Source organism: Perissodus microlepis, chromosome 14 (assembly GCF_051167445.1).
Source record: "Perissodus microlepis isolate ML-2025 ecotype Zambia chromosome 14, ASM5116744v1, whole genome shotgun sequence".
NCBI classification, from domain to species: Eukaryota; Metazoa; Chordata; class Actinopteri; order Cichliformes; family Cichlidae; genus Perissodus; species Perissodus microlepis.
In genome coordinates, this window is record NC_140474.1 from 21,810,690 (window position 1) to 21,825,541 (window position 14,852).

The window sequence follows — 14,852 nt, forward strand, 5'->3', positions numbered from 1 at the left end:
GAAGAAAAGCGCCAAGGCTTGGAGACACAAACACTCTTTGATTTTACGTTTCACCTGTCTGCAACATCCAGTACACCCACTAAGTAAAAGAACCACTAAACAGCATTAAACCTCTATAACTCCAGTGCACCACAGTGACATAGCTTATATGGGCATTTTATAGCTAATAGGTATAGTGCAGGCCTGCCTTTGAGGACGGATCACCAAAAAGCTCCCGGTATGAATGGGATACAAATATCACACATGCAGCGTCACGCCAACAAGGCTTAGTCAGTAAAGACTTAAACCGCTGCAGCCACATGAGACAAGGCGCCTGCACAACTCCCCCAAAACAAGATGTGACCTTACAGCACTTATCTGGGACTCGCAGTCTCCATTAGTAGTAAGACTATCGGCAGTTTTCAGCCAGGTGCATTTATTTATTTATTTATGTCCTTTTTAATCCTTTGTGGTTTCGTTGGTCTTCCTGTACCATCAATTTAAAGTAATTTATTGAATGATGTGACGCTTTGCAAGTGCTTAATCGCTGACAGGCACGTACAGCGTCTGCTCAAACTGAGTCTCTCCAAGGAGAAATCAAATCCAGAGACAACAACATCGACTGGCGCAGCGCTGCATCCGTTAACCGCAAGAAGAGGGGGAAAAAGAGAGAGGGGGGGAGAGAGAGAGTCCATCATCTGCACAGATCCGAAAAAGAGATCGAAAGGTGTGAAACATGAAAGAGACACGGTCTGAAATGAGCACAGCTACAACACGCGCCGGTGAAAACCGCCTCTCTGGCCGTCCTCTGTCTCAGTGGCATGCCTGCTTCTCCTATACATCAGCGCAATTGGCTGCTTTCTTTAACTAGGTTACAGCGAACCCGTGTAATTCAAGGATAAGTAAGCCACGTGTAATTGCAAGTCCATTCAGGAATACTGCAAGAACAGTGGGTTATAACAAAGTGCGACAATATGAGTCTGAGCAGAATACAGGCTATGTGCATGCAAAAACTGGATATCAAGCCTTACCTATAGGAGCCTACGTGCCCCTCCGACAGCACTGGCACGGTCCCGTTTGATAACCGGTGTGCAAGTTCCTACCGTGGAGCAAAGACGCGGCTAATAATGTGGAGTCCAATGTCAAGCTGCCTCTGGTCGCTGTGCAGCTTCCGAGCTTCCTCCGTTTTCCAGTCACGCACACCTGAGCCTCTCTCCAAACACCTCTTCTTCATCCCGCCCCCTTTTCCTCCCTCTTCTCAGCCTCTCTCCCCGTATCTCATCCTCCGCAGACCCCACTTTCTTTGCCCCCTCCTGCTCTCCATCGTTGCAAATGTAGCCACCATTTTTTCTGCAGTTTTCCCTATATCCAATTGCACTTAAACACCCACTTCCCCATTTCCCTCCACTTTTCTTTCCCCCCTCCCATCCCTTTGCTGTTTATGATTGAGACAGCGTGCCCATGGGTCATTCACTTTCTTTTTCTCATGTTTTTTCTTCACTTCATCCATCTTACCACATCATCCTGCCCCCTCCTCCCATTGACCTGATGTGGAGAAAATGAAGACAAATCGCAAAAGTCTTGCTGTGAATAATAGACATACTGTACAGCTGTACTGTAGACGGTAGAGTAATCCTTCGAGTTTCGGGGTTTATCTGCAAAGCTTTATAGTTTTATTTCATTCTCATGTAAGACAATACCCTACAACTGTTAGGCTAATCCATTTACATCACAGGGTAGTATTTTTTGAATGCCTTTAGCTTTATGGAGTCCACCAGTGGCCAAAGTGTGTGTGTGCGTGTGTGTGTGTGTGTGTGTGTGTGTGTGTGTGTGTGTGTGTGTGTGTGTGTGGTGGGGGGTGTCCTCCAAATAAGAGGTTTGTGCATATTTGCACACAACATTTTCACAACCTGAAATGTTATGTTATGGTTGTAAAACTGTCGCTAAGACTGTCTCTGATCACTATTTTCTTGTTGTTGCTTTAACATAGTGGATCTGGCATGTGCCCAGCTTTGATGCAGAGTGGTCCTGGTCCATGCTATTCCAGCTGGAATGGGAACAAATCAAGCCCTGGATGATTGAAAATATGAACGGTTTGTACTGTACCTGACGGGCGTAGCACACTTTGGTAACGTGGGAAATTTCCTAGATTAACAAGCAAAGCTCTGTTAAAACACAAGCAATGCCCCTGTGTAACCATAGCAAGGCATGAACGCTATATCCCACCAAAAACAAGCCTCCTCTGAGCTGGAATAAAACAGAATTGGTTATGTTGCATCAGTCTCCCCAAGCAGGATAATATGCTTGGAGAAACTGCAAAAACCGCTAGGGAAAAATCAGGAACAGGACAATGAAAACTCCCCAGATCCGTCCATGATCTTTGGGATACTCTGGAACAAGCCCAAATCATGGACGCCCAAAAGATCTGAACTAATTTTGCTAATGACAGTTTTGTTCAGGTATGTTTCATTTTAACATCCATCCATTGGGCATTCTCCTGCTCCATACATTGTGTTGTTTTGATTCATTTTTAAAGCATTCAGTAAACTCTATTGGACACTCCCAAAGAGATCCTTTCTGTGTTCTCTTATCTATTGGTTTAGAAGCGCTAAGTAATATTATGAATAATAAGCAAAATTACCCAACAATGTATTGTTTGAGCACCTTTGAGGTCCTCAGAGTTCAGTTTTAAAGTTGAAATGTCCAAAGATAGACACTGATTATTTCTGTCGTGAGCATTCAACATTCTTCTCACAATTCCAGAATTAAACCAGAATAAATCAATCAAATGTCTCTTGTTACTACAGCAGCGTTCAGTGAGCTCAGTATGAAAGTATAAAACAGTGCATTAAAAAATTTGTTTTATTTCCTCTGTGGCAACTGATTGAGTCCAGCTTCTTCCTTCCCTAACACACACACGCCACCAACAACCTTTACAGGTGACAGTGGATGTTCAGTCCAGCCTCACCTTCAAAATAAGCAGTTACAAAATGCCTAAAGTTACTGAGATACTGTAACACTCTAGAGAGGAAAACTCAAAAAACTCAGGTTTGAGTGTAATTCAGCAGATCAAAGAAGAGTTGACCCCCCCCCCACACACACACACACTTTTTTCTTTAAAACTTAAATTACACTGTCCAACTTTGTTCTCACCAAAGCGCGCATCCCGCAATGGAGAGGACGTGACCGAGTGAAATCCACGAGTACAACACTGATCAGTGCGATGATGGAGCTTACTGATTTTGTGAGCCCACTGTCTAACTTCCTATGTCGCATGTAGCCTACGTGTTTTCTCCGTGTGTCGCTATTTTCGTTCTTAATTCCTTCACTCCCACGCATCTCTAATTGCCCAGCTACAAACAAAAATTTGATCCGGATACTGTAGAGTAAAAGTAGGCAACACAAAATCCCCGGTTGGGTTGCTTTGCCCCGTGAGCTGCACTGCCTCATAATGTAGGAAGAAGATGATGGGCTAGACTATGAGAGTCTGTCTCCTCTCTGATCAAACAGACTTCAGAGGTGACACTGTGGGCTGAGACGACGGCACTATGGATGAGATCGATAGCATTTGAAGTTTCATAGCGGTCAGATGAGTAAAGAGCCATTAACCTACTGCTTTGGCTGGCGTCCACCTAAAAGACCCACGGAGATCAAATCATTAAAGATTTAAAAATTAGAAATAAATCAATACAAATGTAATAGAAACATCGCGCTCTCCTGCAAATGTCTCTGGGCACAGGCTTTAACACAGATACTGCCATTAACTAATTTTAGCTTTAGAAAGAAAACCTAGTTTTGCATTTGTAATGGCATCTTTGAATTTAAATTAAGTTTGCGAGTCCTTTTAAATATCTCGATTCAATAAATTATAGAAAATAAAACCCAATTTTATGATTTCATCAATATATGCTTGTAGGTAATACAATAACAATAAATAAATACATCTGATAATGTGGCTCTTTCTTTCTCACATAAAAGACAGGTTTGCTGTTCTTTTCGTGTTGGCTTTCCTCTCATAAATGGGCCTATTAGTGTGAAAGCCGGTCGTTTGAGGAAGCGTCTCCTCGCACTTTGAAACGCAAAAGTCGTGTGGTTTAGGGAGAAAAAACGAGAATTCATGAGGTAATCCAGGCCGTCCTCGTGCCACTATGTCTGACTCTGTCCACGAAAGGAGAAGAAGAGAAGTTGTAGCCTACCTTTGCTTGCGGGACAGGTGTATGTTCCCAGAGAAACACAGCATCCCTCACGAGTCCGTCAGGGCACTGTGCTCGCGGTGGTTAATCTACTTTTTCACTATGGCAACAAATGAACCCCCTCTCCTCTCTCTCTCTCTAGCGCGCCACGCGCTCCAATGAGGAGGCTCCGTTGAGGTCATCCGCCCTCTCTTTCTCTGTCTGTCTGTCTCTCCCGCTTTCTCTATCACACCTACCTCCAAGATACCATCTGGAGATAGATGTTGATAGAGAGAAGCAGGGATCGAGGGGAGAGGCAGGGAGATGGCAGTGTGGGATAGAAGTGGGTTTTAGAGCTTGGCTAGACAAGCATTGGATTAGTTTGCCAGCCAAATGCATTTGGGATTAGTAGACCATTAAAAGCACATAGACATACACGCAAGCATGCACACACACACATGCAGGCTGGACAGGCTTTAGATGTTGCAGTGATAGCCTTACTGACTTTTATCTCTCACTTCCTCCTCACCCTTCTAAGCTTGCTTTGACGTGAGCACATCGGCTGACAGGAAAACATAAGAGTTCACATGCACGCATGAACAGACTCTCACATTATCTATGTGTGTTTGTAGTCTTCCAAGGGTCATAAAATGGGTAAAACTCCCCATAAGTGACAACTGCCTCAAGACTCGAATGCAAACTTCCATTGACACTAGTGAATATATCGTTTATTCAAAGCTTCTACAAGGCTGTCCAGCACTGTAGAAATGTTTAAAAACTGCATGGTGTCTTTATCTACTACAATGTTTCTATTTTCAAGTTGGGAAAATGTGTGCTTAATCTAATGAATCAAGTGAAGTAGGCTACCTTTAAAAGTGGAGGTACCTGTGAGCAATGCAACAGATGCAGCATGGCTTACAAATGATAAGAAATTGCCTGAATATGTGAGAAACAAGTCTGTGAGACTTCACAGTTGCAGCAGTAGCAGGTACAGGAAGAGCAGTGCAGCAGATGTGGTGTTTGCCCTCCCTTATAAAAATGACACAAAACACAATTTTCTGTGCAAGCTTGTATTAAAAACAGATGAGTAAGTGCAGGCTTCTGAATGGGGAAAAGGACTCAGCATGAATTCAACCTTTATGGCTAATGTTCAAGAACAAAACACAAAGGTAGGAGTGTTCTGATGTGAGGCCATATTTGGCATAGACAGATGGCATTTATACGTGCACAAGGACCAAAACCCCAAATGTGTAAATAATATTTATAGATGCAGGTGCAGACCAGAATGATGATGGGCAGCTGAGGACCAGTGAACTGGGTGAGAGGTTGCAGTTTGGGGAAGGTTCTGCTGCACCTAGTTAAATGGTTTCTGGCAGAATATCTATGCATGACCAAGAAAATCAAATCTGTCACTAAAAATAAAAATGGATGATGTCACATTTCTTTCTTCTTTTTTTTAGTCTTGTATTGGGTTCTTAAATGTGGATGTCAGGCTGTAATTCAATTAGCCAAGCAGGTGTCTAATAGGTTTTGCTGTATACAATTGCCACTTAGTAAACTTCTTTAATGATAACAATTTGCAATTGAGGTCCAACATTTGCTCCTTTTTCAATCATACCAGATGTGTCATACATTTTCCAGTTACTAATGACTGCATTGATACCAGTGTGCACAGTTCCAGTTGTGAAAACATTGGGATGCTGTGTAAAAATGTAAATAAAAAGAGAATAGAATGGTTTGCAAATATCATAAACCCTTATTTTATCAACAACAGGCAAATGTATAAACTGAGAAAATGTATAATTTAAGGAAAAATATGAGCTCATTTTGAATTTGATGGAAGCAACATGTCTCAAAAAAGTTAGGATTGGGACAACAAAAGAAACAGTTGGGGAAAGGTTTTGCAACTAGTTAGGTTAATTAGCAACAGGTCAGTAACATGACTGTGTATAGAGAGAGCATCTTAGAGAGTTTCTCAGAAGTAAATATGGACAACAGTTCACCAATCTCTAAAAAAAAAAAAAAACCCTCATAAACTGATTGCAAATTGTGGAACCATTTCAGAATGCAAATACTTTATTCGTCAAATCATCGACAGTACGTAATATTTTAAATAATTTCAGAGAATTTGGGGAAATCTCTGTGCACAATGGGACAAAAACAAAAATATCCAATGCCTCAGGTAGCACTCAATTAAAATCAAGCACACTCAAAAAAATGTCCCAAGATACAAGATATTGGATTCAAAATTTCCAATTTTGATGTAAAATGTTAAATTTAATGAACTCTGGGCACACACATACCAGATGTGTCGATATTCTGATTTCATAAGGTTAATGTTAGGGTCACCTCAATAGGTTAACAGACCTGTTCAAGATAAATGAACACTGGATCTCACGCTTAATTGTATGGATGGCAGATCTCAGATGCCATTTCCATAGCAACCCTTCACTTTTATAGTAAAATAGAAAATCAACAAGTATCTAATTGATCAGTTCAGCTTGTCTCATTTGATGCCAACTAATCTTTCCTTCACACGCGCACGCACACATGGAGAGAGATTAAAGTCGTTAATCACTCGCAGAGACACTAAAAACCTGTTGATGCAAGATTGGATCAATAAGTGAATTAATATTGATGAAGCTGAGACAAATCAATGACATGTGTTAGGATGAACTGTGTCAAATGATGGAGAACTGGACTGAATGATATGATGGAGAAAAATCATCCACTGAATCATCTGGAGCATTTTTCTGACCCTGATACTGTTCTTTTTTTTTTTCTTTTTTTTTTTTGCCTGTCCCGTTTGGTTCTTTTGCCATCAGAATTATTGTCTAAAGGCGAAGAAAGATGCCCAACGGATTTAGTTTACCAAATTGACCATCCATCATTGACCCTGATACTGTTCAACAGAGTTTGTGGGTGCACAGAGCGGACAGAAAATATAACTGGAGTGACAAATTAATCATCCCAAGAAAAATTCACCCTGCAAAACACACCTGCACTCTGTATGTGCGTTTGTGTAATCAGTGTGTAATACTGTGCATCAGACACATATAACATCTATAGGGTAAAAGTCTTTTTAACGACACTCCTCCGCAAATCACAAGCACAACAGACTCACAGTCACAGTCGGAAAATCAATTATTCAATGGCATTTCAAAATAACAGTGGATACCCGTGGTTGCCATAGACACATAGCTGATTTACAGGGTTGTCACTTCTCTGTGATATTCCCACTCTAAGTAGGACAAATAGAGGATAAAAAAAACCCTACAAATTGCACAATGCCAAAAGAGAAATGAGGACGTCAGTTATGAAACATGTAATGTGGCTGCTGTTTCATTGAACAAGTGGAGAGTGGGTTTTAATATCACTTAAGTAGACTGCAGATTTGTCATCAAGCACATAAAGCACAAAAGACAGAACTGTCCACGTACTTTACACATCGTGGAGAAGTTCTGCAAAAGAGTTGAAACAAGTGAAAAACCAGTAAGAAAGAAAAAGTCTCACATCATTGGCAGATCTATTTAGAAAAAACTCACTGCAGCCACTGTGGGTTTGGTAATGCAATAAATCAAAATGGTGTGTATATTTTTTATAATATATCCAGGGAAATGTAAATTTAAATTTTAAAAGATTTCAGGGAGGTTGCTCTCAAGTCTGCAGGCAGGCTGTTCCAGATACTGGGTGCGTACATTCTGAAAAGCAGCCTCAGTGTCGATGTAAACTGTCAGCACAGGTTGACAAGCTGTCACAGTGTCTCTGACTACCAGGACGCTGTGATAACAGGGATGGCACAGAGATTGGGGAGACTGCAGCTCTGTGTTAGCTTTGCCCTGCAGAAATAAAATAAAACTTTGTAAAATCGCAGGGAAAATATATCACATTTTAAAAAGGAAGACAAGTAAAAGGAGGGGGGGGGGGGGGGGGGGGTGCTCCACAACTTAAGGTTTCATTTATAGAAACTGTTTCTGGATAAAGATTAGAAGCTTGAGCTCATAGTTTATGAAAAGAATAGCTCTTCTGCACAAGCACGCACACACACACAGATGGGATGCGACAGGTACAGTTAGGTCTGTTTTCAAGACTGAGCTGAAATTCTTTTTGTGATTTTCTTTTCTTCCTTTTTACAGATTTTCAAGTGCACATTAGATGTCTTTAAAAGAAAAGAAAAAAAGACAGTTTCCTCTTTGATCTGTGGAGGTCAGTTTTGTACAGGTTGGCTTTTAAAAGCCTGCGGGAGTTTTGTGAGATGTCAAACGTAAAACAACTGTAAGAATCCCCTCCAGCTAGACAAATCAGCCGTCATCTACCTCCTCTGTTATCTCATTACGCATGATGAGGAGGACTCTGACTGCGTGCAGTAATCGTGCTGTGACAGGCAACTTCCCTGGTGGTCTATCTTCAAATGGCTCATGCTGCCCTCTTGTGTCTGGATGAAACAGAAAAAAAAGTTTTATGGGAACGTCTCAATCCGAAACCGTTACTCGACGTCACGTGGTTTCCGAGTTATTCAGGAGTTACTGAAGCCTACTATTGTAATTTCAGGTTAAATTCTTGGTAAGTTCAAATAAAAGTAATTTTTCAAACACTCTGTGTGTGCCCTTGTCTCTCTCAGAGGAGCCCTGCGGGCAGGTTTATCCTGTGATGGTCATTCCTGTGCGCTCCACTGCGCTCCTGCGGCGAGATAAGCTGCATCCCGTGCCTGGCTACGGTAGCATGTGACCGGCTTGTGATCCTAAAGCTTGCGCAGATGACTTTCTGCCCTGAGTACTGTACCAGTCTGAACGGAACCTGTGGAGAAAAAATCTCTCTCTTTCTCCTCCTGGAAGTTTCCACGTACAGCTGATCGTCACGATGTACCATGTGGTGTGTACCGTGAGGCTATACTGACAAAGACCCATTATTACATTTCACTTCTTATGCAATTAGCCTTTAAGTGTATTTTATCAGCTATAAACGTCTTCTACATACTATTAATACACTGTCAATATATTAACAATTAATACACTATATTTATTACAGAAAGCATCTTAATCATTTGGTGGAAAGTATGACTACAACTTCATATCTATTCACTCTTCCATCTCATTTGCAATTAAAGACTTGAAAAGCAAAGCAACTGTAACAATTTTACTGTACTTCTTCCTCTTTTGGACTAAAAGGTTGAGTTTTCAACATGATTGCTGTTAAACAGCAGCAGCATTAAATGTTTCATTCATGATTCCATGTGGATGAACTAGTGTTTTCAGTGTCAGTAATAACCTGTATATTTGTGCAACAGAAAAACAATTCACCCCTTTCACTCTTATTGATGGGGCATGAAATTAGGTCAACATGAAATATCACACATGACTCTTATGCAGCCTGCATGCATCTGAACTAAAATTCCAGTCACAGAGATCTTTATATATTAGAAAAAAATATTATTCATATGCTTTATTTAAAAATAAAGGGTAGAATTAGTCTATTTCCTCAGCATTAGTGTTGGCTTTAATGTAGGTTGAAATGTCAACATAGTCCTTAATGTTACTGCTCTACCTGCCACATCAGTGTGTGGAAGTATTTAACCACCACAAAGTACACTTATGATTATGTTTAATCCTATGACCTTTATCTCATAATGGTCTGTAAAGGAAATCATTCCCCCCCCCATTCTTCATTATGAGTTAAAAGAGTTTAAAACACCTTCTGCGACAGACACCGTTATATTATTTTGTCAAATTATAGTGAAGCTCAATCGAACCTTTTCTAAAAGAGGTTTGATGTGTCATGGTATAACATGGCAGATTGAATAAAATGTCATGTTTAATATATTAAACTTTAATAGTACCCATTTTATTAGGGCACATATTCTGAGATATTCTGAGACAGTACTAAACATAATCGCTGAAGGTAGCAGATTAAACTTTTGCTTTGTTTAACATCATAAAAAGACCAAGTAGAAGCACAAACTCATCCCACCCTAACACACTGTCTTAATATTTAAATTCAAGCCTGGCTTTCATTAATACACTGTCCGGTATCACTCTCCCACCTCCTCAACTTCTGCTCCTTTCTGTCACACGTTTCTGTAGCACATCTGATCATGCATAAATTCCTGGAGGGGCTTTGCCCAAGGGAGGGGAGTACTGTACACACACACACACACACACACACACACACACACACACACACACACACACACACACACACACACACACAGCAGACATTTCTGCCCGAGGTGAAGTGGAGTAGAGGTCAGCTGGTCTCTAGACACAGTGAAATAAGAATATTATCCTGAGCATGTGATGCTGCGTGAGATCACACACTTTTCAGAGGACAGCCCCCTAAAACAGCTCAATGAGTAGGCAGAGAACAAGGGGCTGTTGGCTGGGTGTATGAGTGTAAGGGTTGAGGGAGGTTTGGTAGCTAGTTAGATGGTAGGTTAGAGGAGTAGATATTACAAAACAGAAAAAAGGGGGGGGGAAACAGCAAAAGTTGGAAATGTGTGATCCTGTATTTCTCTGCTTAACTGGAAGTAACTTTTTGTAAGTGAATCTATTTGCTGGTGCTGCTTTTTGCTCTCCCTAACCTTCTGTGAGGACAAGAGGTTCTGAAACTTTTAACAAGAATTTATATTCCCCCTGAGTGGAGTGCCTTTGACTTTTCACCATGAGAAGACTGTGTATGTCTTTAGTTTTCTTACAGCTGATTGGGGCTTGTTTAAGCCAGTTTCCTCGCCCTTGTGCCACTTCAGAAGGACTGCGGACCAAAGAGTGCTGTCCATTGTGGGATGGCGATGGCTCAGCCTGCGGTGCCCTGTCAGGCCGCGGTTTCTGCACAGACGTGGTGATTTCAGACGAGCCACATGGACCCCAGTACCCTCACAGTGGGATCGATGACAGAGAGCGTTGGCCTTTAACTTTCTTCAACCGGACGTGCCGCTGTGCTGGAAACTATGGAGGTTTTAACTGTGGCGAGTGTAGGTTTGGTTACTGGGGTTCAAACTGTGCTGAGTACAGGGAATCAGTGCGCAGGAACATCCTGACTATGTCGACTGCTGAACAGCAGAAGTTCATCTCCTATCTGAACCTGGGTAAAAACACCATCAATCGTGACTATGTCATCGCCACTGGCACAAGGGCACAGATGGGAGAAAGTGGTGAGAACCCCATGTTCTCTGACATCAACACCTATGACCTTTTTGTGTGGATGCACTACTATGTGTCCCGAGATGCCCTCCTGGGAGGACCAGGGAATGTATGGCAAGATATCGATTTTGCTCATGAATCTGCAGCATTTCTGCCCTGGCACAGAGTCTTCCTGCTTTACTGGGAGAATGAGATCAGGAAGCTAACAGGAGATTTTAATTTCACCATCCCATACTGGGACTGGAGGAACTCCCAGACCTGTGACGTGTGTACCGATGCCTTGATGGGTGGACGCAACTCCCTTAATCCCAACCTCATCAGCCCTGCCTCTGTCTTCTCATCATGGAAGGTAAGAAAAATTGATCCTCATGCCCTGGGTTTCAGTGTGTCTTAGAGTGGAAATACCCATATTTGATTATATGTGGTCCTTTAAACAGTTTTTATACATTAACTCACTGAAAGTTCATTTTCTTGTAAAAACAAGCCCACAGGATTAAGTTGGTTCATCCTGTTAATCCAACTATTTGAGAGATTTTTATTTTAAAGTTGTGATTTTTGAAAGCAGCATTGTTCTGAATACTCAGAGAGTTCCATTAGTTTTCACTAATGCCTATTAATGCTCAAAGCTGCTCAGAGGATCCATACTATTTGTAAGAAAGCCATATTAAAGCCTTATTGAGGCCCACAGGTTTGTGAGCTATAACAGCCCAAGAAACATGTATGTTTACACTTTTGCATTTATACATTTGCATAGGTTATCTGCACCCAGTCAGAGGAGTATAACAGCCGAGAAGCATTATGTAATGCCACGAGGGAGGGTCCATTGTTACGTAATCCCGGCAACCATGATACCAATCGTGTGCAACGACTTCCCAATTCAGATGATGTGGAGTTCGCTGTGGGCCTCCCCGAGTACGAGACAGGACCCATGGACCGATTTGCCAACATGAGCTTTAGAAATGTCCTAGAGGGTAGGAGTGAGAGGCAGACACGCACATACATTTGTGTTAGTCCGCTCTTCTTTCATGTTTAATCACCAAAGTTCATCTTAATCTTACTAAGCTTGTGAATGAGCACTGGCACATTGGAAACACAAAAGGTAGATACAAACCAGTGTGTGTACAAGGAATTGCAAACTCTAATGCAGACATCGACACTAAAACCTGCTAGTTATTTTATGTATTTATTGTTGGAGTTTAACACATCCTGCTCACATTATATCATTAGACATGCTTCCAGTTTTTTTGTAAATCACAGGCTGTCCCTCAAGCTGAAGGAGTCCTGAATTAAATTATATCAAGTGCATTTGAACGAGGTGTGAAAGAGGACAGTCTTTCATCAGGACATCAATTCTGTTAAAACTTCAAATGCATTTAATATGAAAATGATTCCCCCGTTGTCTCAGAGAACTTTTGAAATTAATTATAATAAATTACGTTTTTTGGTCGCACAGGTGAGCTGTAAGACGTTTAAGTCGTAATATATCTCAGTTCCTTCTCATTTTTCTTCCACCAAGCTCACGTTTTCCTCTGCACAAACACTTTTCTCATATAAACCTACAAACTGTTTACTACTAAATTCATCCCTGAGTGTTATCTTCCTGTGTAAACATTGTTGCCATTCCTGTATCATGCACCTTCTGCAGGTTTTGCAAGTCCACAGACGGGTATGGCCGTGTCAGGCCAGAGCACCTTGCACAACGCCTTGCATATGTTCATGAACGGTTCCATGTCATCAGTACAGGGTTCAGCAAATGACCCAATATTCCTGCTACATCATGCTTTCATTGACAGGTATAGTAACACTTATCACGCCCATATTACTGGCAAAAGGTAAACCGCACACACTGGGTGTAATGCAGTGAGAAAGATAAAAGTAGCGAGACCTAGAGAAGATGTAAGGATGAAAAGTTGCATATCATGTAGAATCATGATATATATTCAATTTTTTCATGTAAGTTTTTCTCTCTGTCCCTTTTCTCTTCTTATTCACTTCTTCTCTTCATTAGTATCTATGAGCGCTGGCTCAGGAACCACCAGCCTCCACGAAACAGCTACCCACGCACCAATGCCCCTATTGGTCACAATGATGGCTATTATATGGTTCCCTTCCTGCCTCTTTATAGAAACGGAGATTATTTCCTGTCCAATAAGGCTCTTGGATATGAATATGCCTATCTGTTGGACCCAGGTCAGTGCATAACTGTAAACATATCTCCTAAATGGCCTTTTCTTTAAGCTTTACTGTCCTATCCTATCTGTCTCACCATAGGTCAGAGGTTTGTTCAAGAGTTCTTGAACCCCTACCTCCAGCAGGCACAACAGATCTGGCAGTGGCTCGTGGGTGCCGGGATTCTGGGAGCTCTGATTGCTGCAATCATCGCAGTAATCATTGTTTTTGCAAGACGGAAATGGAAGCGCAATCAGAGGAAGAAGAGAGCATCAAGCTACGGGGAGAGACAGCCATTACTGCATAGCAGCTCAGAGGAAGGATCATCTTCATATCAGACCACTCTGTAACACAGATACTGCACAACCCTGTGATGGTTATGAAGCCAATTAAAAACAAGAATCTGATTATGTTTTTTAAAATATATTCATGTACAGATGAGCCAGTGAAGCAACTTTTTTAAAAGAAGGAAAATGCAGTTCATCCAAACAAGAAAAAACATATTTACACCTCAGTGTCTTGCAGGTATCTACTATGGAATCAACAGAAAGGAAGTGGGTAGTGGTGATAGCACTGATAAATCGCCACATTAGCAACATAGCTGTTCATGCAGACAGTTACAGGTTTTAAAAATAACTTTACATGGGTTTGCAGGATTTGTCTAATCTAATTAGGGTAGACAACAAGAAGCAACTTCCTTTGTATTAGCGTGATGGGGACAGGTGAACCAAACCTTTAAGATTTGAGACCATTTAAAAAGAGACTATGAGCAAACAGCAGGGAGCTGCCACTGGGAGGATCACCTTAAAATGTTTTGCATTCAGTCGGCACACATTCGGAATAGAAAAATTATTTTGGGATTCCTTGAGGAAATAAGGCTCAAAGTAGTTTTTCTGATGTAGTTTAACTTCCGGGGTTTTGTGAAAAATGCAATAAATGTAAAAAATGTACATTAACCACTGTTGTGAGTTTAGTTTGGGTGGTTAAAAATATGATTTCAGAGAAAACACTGACTAAATTTCTAATGTGCTCTCTACTGTATTTGAACTGATGCTAAAAGACAGCGTGCAGTTTTTCTTGCAATCCTCTCACAAGCAAATTAACTGTAGTTGTTACAGTGCTTACAAAGATGAATCATGAGTCTGTACATGCTTCATTAAAAATCTAACTTGATGCAAATTTGCTGCCTATTTTTTATGCAATAATGTTGATAATCACTTTTAAAAATAACTAGGAGATTGTGTATTTTACAGCATGGTGGCAGAAATCTGCATGTAATGCTGATTGACTGGGCTGTTCAGTTACTGCACTGCAGTGCGATGTTTGAGTGGTCATTACGACTAGAAATGTATAGTTGCAATTATAAATAAATGTAAAACTAAATCACTCAATGATT

General features: G+C 41.1%; 2 protein-coding genes across 3 annotated transcripts in view; one reads left to right on the top strand and one right to left on the bottom strand.

Annotated features, from left to right (window-relative positions):
• grm5b (glutamate receptor, metabotropic 5b) overlaps positions 1 to 4,367 on the bottom strand; it is a 79,451-nt gene extending 75,084 nt beyond the window's left edge. The window contains exon 1 of one of the 2 annotated variants that reach the window (XM_084951753.1): positions 4,176 to 4,367. The gene's annotated coding sequence lies outside the window, so the exon portion shown is untranslated. Of the gene's footprint in view, positions 1 to 1,010; positions 1,228 to 4,175 lie in introns of those variants that run through there. The other variant, XM_084951754.1, reaches the window with a different exon arrangement.
• Positions 4,368 to 10,521: 6,154 nt separating this feature from the next.
• On the top strand, positions 10,522 to 14,740 carry tyr (tyrosinase). Its single transcript, XM_084950449.1, has 5 exons — positions 10,522 to 11,636; positions 12,042 to 12,258; positions 12,933 to 13,080; positions 13,296 to 13,477; positions 13,559 to 14,740. Exons 1-5 carry the CDS (start codon positions 10,809 to 10,811, stop codon positions 13,804 to 13,806), a joined length of 1,623 nt encoding a protein of 540 aa, XP_084806575.1. The 5' UTR covers positions 10,522 to 10,808; the 3' UTR covers positions 13,807 to 14,740.
• The last annotated feature ends 112 nt before the right edge of the window (positions 14,741 to 14,852 follow it).